At 38.6% G+C, this 5,000-nt stretch overlaps 1 protein-coding gene across 1 annotated transcript in view; it reads right to left on the bottom strand.

Annotated features, from left to right (window-relative positions):
- LOC115231233 (major facilitator superfamily domain-containing protein 4A) overlaps positions 1-5,000 on the bottom strand; it is a gene marked incomplete at its 3' end in the record, with an annotated part of 30,165 nt that overhangs the window by 4,628 nt on the left and 20,537 nt on the right. Inside the window, exons 4-7 of the mRNA XM_029801299.2 lie at positions 4,666-4,784; positions 3,480-3,572; positions 1,711-1,791; positions 206-353 (exon numbers count right to left, since the gene is read on the bottom strand). Of these exons, the coding sequence (XP_029657159.2) occupies positions 206-353; positions 1,711-1,791; positions 3,480-3,572; positions 4,666-4,784 (441 nt within the window). The remainder of the gene's footprint in view (positions 1-205; positions 354-1,710; positions 1,792-3,479; positions 3,573-4,665; positions 4,785-5,000) is intronic.

The following is a 5,000-nucleotide window of genomic DNA, read 5'->3' as shown; positions in this document are numbered from 1 at the left end:
GTTGTGTTTGTCCCCCACCAACATTGCTTGACAACCGATGCTGGTGTGTTTATGTCCCCGTAACTTAGCAGTTCGGCAAAAGAGACCTGGGGTCGATTTCCTCGACTAAAAGGCGGTGCTCCAGCATGGCCACAGCCAAATGACTGAAACAAGTAAAAGAGTAAAAGAGTAAAAGAATAAACTAGCAAATAATGCTAAGACTCACAGTTAATGTTGACAAATTGTTCTGTCAGCGAGAGAACAGTTGGGGAAGCACTGCTTAGAAAGAGTCCCAGAAAGCATGATCCAAGGTAGATGCCTATGTGGTTGCCACTCAGTATAATCGTTAGTGTTATAGTGACACACGCACCAACCTGGAAAAGAGACAATGAAAAGGAGATGAAGTAGGAGCAAGCAACAGAAGGTGAGATGGGAACAAGCAGATGGAGAGGAAACACAGGCAAGCGACTGGGGGTGAAGTGGAGACAAGAAACAGGTGATGAAGTAGAGAAAGGCAATAGGGGGCACTTTTAAAGGGGCACCACTTTTGGGTCAGCTTTTAGGTCTACATGTTTTTTTGTTTTTTTTTGTGGGGTCTGGGGGCAGCAAACGGATGGGCTACCCTGGGTGGCCCACATTCTAGCTATGCTAGTGACAGGAGGGGAAGTGGAGACAAGCAACAGGTGATGAAGCAGAGAAAAGCAATAGGGGACACTGGTGTAGCTAGTGGGGGGGGTGCTAGGAGTGGTCTGTCCCGAGTAGCACTTTTAAAGGGACACCACTTTTGGGTCAGCTTTTAGGTCTACATGTTTTTTGGGGTCTGGGGGCAGTAAACGGATGGGCTACCCTGGGTGGCCCACTTTCTAGCTATGCTAGTCACAGGAGGGGAGGTGGAGACAAGCAACAGGTGATGAAGTAGAGAAAGGCAATAGGGGGCACTAGTGTAGCTAGGTGGTGGGGATGCTAGGAGCCGTCTGCCCTAGGCAGCATTTTTAAAAGGGCACCACTTTTGGGTCAGCTTTTAGGTCTACATGTTTTTTTGGGTTTTTTTGTGGGGTCTGGGGGCAGTAAATGGATGGGCTACCCTGGGTGGCCCACGTTCTAGCTATGCTAGTCACAGGAGGTGGAGACAAGCAACAGGTGATGAAGCAGAGAAAAGCAATAGGGGGCACTGGTGTAGCTAGGTGGTGGGGGTGCTAGGAGCGGTCTGTCCCGGCCAGAACTTTTAATGGGGCACCACTTTTGGGTCAGCTTTTAGGTCTACATGTTTTTGTTTTTTTGTGGGGTCTGGGGGCTGCAAACGGATGGGCTACCCTGAGTGGCCCACGTTCTAGCTATGCTAGTGACAGGAGGGGAAGTGGAGACAAGCAACATGTGATGAAGCAGAGAAAAGCAATAGGAGGCACTGGTGTAGCTAGGTTGGAGGAGTGCTAGGAGCGGTCTGCCCCAGGTAGCACTTTTAAAGGGGCACCACTTTTGGGTCAGCTTTTAGGTCTACATTTTCTTTTTTTTGTGGGGTCCGGGGGCTGCAAATGGATGACAATGCCAGACTACACATATCTTTGCAAACGTAGCAGATGTGACTGGCGCTTGGCTGGGAAATTTCGTCTCACCCTCCATAGTTGCCTGTTCGTGTGCCCTCAGGTTTTCCCCTTTGCACACATGGAAAACGGGACGTTAAATAATGGTGATGATGGAAAATGACGAAAGACTGATGTGGAATATACTTACAATGTTAACAAGCAGCATGAAAGCAGCGGTGAACCTCGATGCCAACACAATGGCAATGAGACGGCCAAGAGCAAAAGTACCCTGAAAATACAAGACATGAGTGTAATTAAAAAAATTAAAATATTAAAATTAAAATTTTTAAAAATTAAAAAATTTTAATTTTAATTTTAATTTTAATTTTAATTTTAATTTTAAAAAATTAAAAAATTGAAATAATTAAAAAAGTACCCTGAAAATACAAGACGAGTGTAATTAAAAAAATTAAAAGATTAAAATTAAAATTAAAATTAAAATTAAAAAATTGAAAATTAAAAAATTTAAATTTAAATTTCAAAAAATTTTTTAATTAAAAATTTTTTAATTAAAATTAAAATTTTTAAAAATTAAAAAATTAAAAAATTTAAATTTAAATTTAAAAAATTTTAAAAGTACCCTGAAAATACAAGATGAGTGTAATTTAAAAAAAAACTGCATACACGTGTATGTCTATATTTATACAGCCAGGTGTGTATATACAGTCATGGCCAAAACTTTGAAACATAGGCCAGAAAATTAGAATTTTGATATCACATGCCCAAAATTATATTAGGTTGTCCGGAAAGTTTGTGCCGATTTATAGTAGCTTACCTTTCGACTTATTTTAGAACATGTTTGAGTCCATAAAATAGGATTTGACCACACCTCCATTTAGAGCACAGTTTAAGCTATCTTTTCGTGGAAGAAGGTTTATGTTCCTATAACCTGTGTTAATTCTGTAACCCTTTAAAATGGAAGATAGGAAAGTTCCTTTTCGGCACTTGATGCTTTGGGAACCAGACAAAAATTGCTGCAGTTCGGCTGGGATGTGTTACCCCACCCTCCATATTCACCAGATGTTGCTCCTTCGAATTTCCACTTATTCAGGTCTCTGCAGAATAGTCTTACAGGTAAAAATTTCAATTCCTTGGATGACGTAAAAAGATACCTTGATGAATTCTGGGAAGAGGGTATTTTGAAGTTAAAGGAAAGGTGGAGATGAATTGTGCAACAAAATGGTTCATATTTGGTTGATTAAAAATGTAATGACAAGTATTTATTGACCTTTTTCTTTCCTTTAAAAATCGGCATGAACTTTCCAGACAACCCAATATTTAATTTGCAATTTATTATTACTTACAGTTCTATATTTAAGAGATGAGGAATGATGTACATTATTTACATTATTTACATTTGACGGATATTTGTCCTCATCTTGTTTGTTGTTAACACAACGTTGTGGCTGATATACCCTCCAGCCTTCATCAGAGCATATGGCATAGTGGTTAAGAGCATGGGCTACTAACCCCAAGATTCTGAGTTCGATCCCAGGCAATGACTTTCATAATAATAATAATAATAATAATAATAATAATAATAATAATAATAATAATGATAACAACATCGAAAAATATCTAAGGAATGAGAACCCAGGTTCGAAATTTCCCCAAGACACCTGATGACTTGGGGGGGGGGTTGACTCGAGTCTTGGGAAGGAAACTATAAGGAAGCCCTTGATTACAATTGCAATTGTGAATAAAGGCATAGTAGTGGTGGTGGGGCACAAAGAAGGAGGAAGAAAAGAAGTGGGAATGATGATGTAATTATGGTTGTGTGGTATTATGGTTTTGGGAGTTCTAATAATGCTTGCCTAGAGATTGCAGTGACATGAAACTTGTAGTGTTGGTAGTGAAGTGGTGTTGATCTACTGTTAAGGTAGTAGCAGAGTATTAGTTCCGGACAGAGATACTCACCCAAAAACAAGCATTGAGTACGGCTCCTTCTGATTGTTTTAGTCCTGTCACAGATTTCACGGAATACGAATACACATATCCTCCGTAAGATGACTGAAAAAGAAAAGGAGTAAAAGTTGCAGTAAATGGGCGTATATATAACGAATAAGGTGTATATAGGATTGAAATTAGTATATATAGTAGAACAATGGCTTAGTAGGCAGGAACTTCGAAGTTACTGTCAACAACATTCCTGTTTGAGAATTAAAAACTGGTACCGTATGAGAGTTTAGTGTAACCCGTCAGATTAATGTGAAATTGTTTTTTTTTTTTACAGCTGGACATAAAAGCAGATATTAAGATATAAATATGCCAGAACCACATTGGAGCCTGGTGAGGCCTCCTGGAAATCTTTTATCACCCAACTGTGACATTTTCAGTGATGCCCCTGCTCCGCTTAGTCCACACACAAAGATGGAAAGTGTAGCTGAAGAGGTCACAGATGTGTATATATATATATATATATATATATATATATATATATATGTAGTTAATCCAAACATGAAAACACAAAAAAGAAAACACAACAACGCGAGGACGTGGAAAAAATATAGTATTATTGGATGCTCAGGAAGGAAGGGAAGAAGGAGAGTTTTATGTTTCGAGCAGAGCTCTTCGTCAGAAACATAGGAAAAGGAAAGATCCAGAGAAGGGAAGACGGAGGAAAAAGATCGCCAACGATATATTATGTATGTATGTATGTATGTATGTATGTATGTATGTATGTATGTATGTATGTATGTATGTATGTATGTATGTATAGATAAATAGTTAGATAGTTAGATAGATAGATAGACGGACAGAGAGACAGACAGATAGAGAGATAGATAGATAGATCTTTTTGCTTTATTTAAGTTCTTCTTGAGAGAGTTCAAACCAGACCATAACAAAGCACCACGACATTTTTGAGTTAGAGATCTCATTGTTTGTGAATATGTGGTAGAATCCATGTGTTGGTTGAATCTCAGATCGAGAATTTCTGCAATGTCTTACAGATCTTCACTGTGCCACTAATAGATTGGATTTGGAGAACTCACATCAGTTTCTTTTGCTTTTTTCCCATGAAACCAAGTTGGGGTACATAATCTGACGCACCTATGGTGTATATATATATGTATGTATGCATATATGTGAGAGAAAAACTTACCTGTAAGCCATCAAATAAAAACATGGCCCCAGCAGCAAGAAGTGTCAGAATAATGGTCTGATTTGATCCACAAGTGAAACACCTCGAAGTAAATGATGCGCCATCTTCTCTTGGTGTTTCTAAAAGAAAATTCATAAATATAAAAATCATAAGTATAAAAAAATATCAACACATGTTTGCATGTGTTAGCAAGGGCATCCAGTGAACCTGTTCAATGTATGCAAGCATGACCAATGGCTGTTACAAAATGATGATGTCGGTGACAACAAATTCGTTCAGCAACAACAAATACGAGATCCCAGTATTAGACAGATTCCACTGAGTGAACACATAGA

The sequence above is a fragment of the Octopus sinensis genome, unplaced genomic scaffold (genome assembly GCF_006345805.1).
Source record: "Octopus sinensis unplaced genomic scaffold, ASM634580v1 Contig17901, whole genome shotgun sequence".
Lineage (NCBI taxonomy): Eukaryota > Metazoa > Mollusca > Cephalopoda > Octopoda > Octopodidae > Octopus > Octopus sinensis.
The sequence above is the reverse complement of the archived record's forward strand: the minus strand, read 5'-3'. Positions and strand labels throughout refer to the sequence as shown.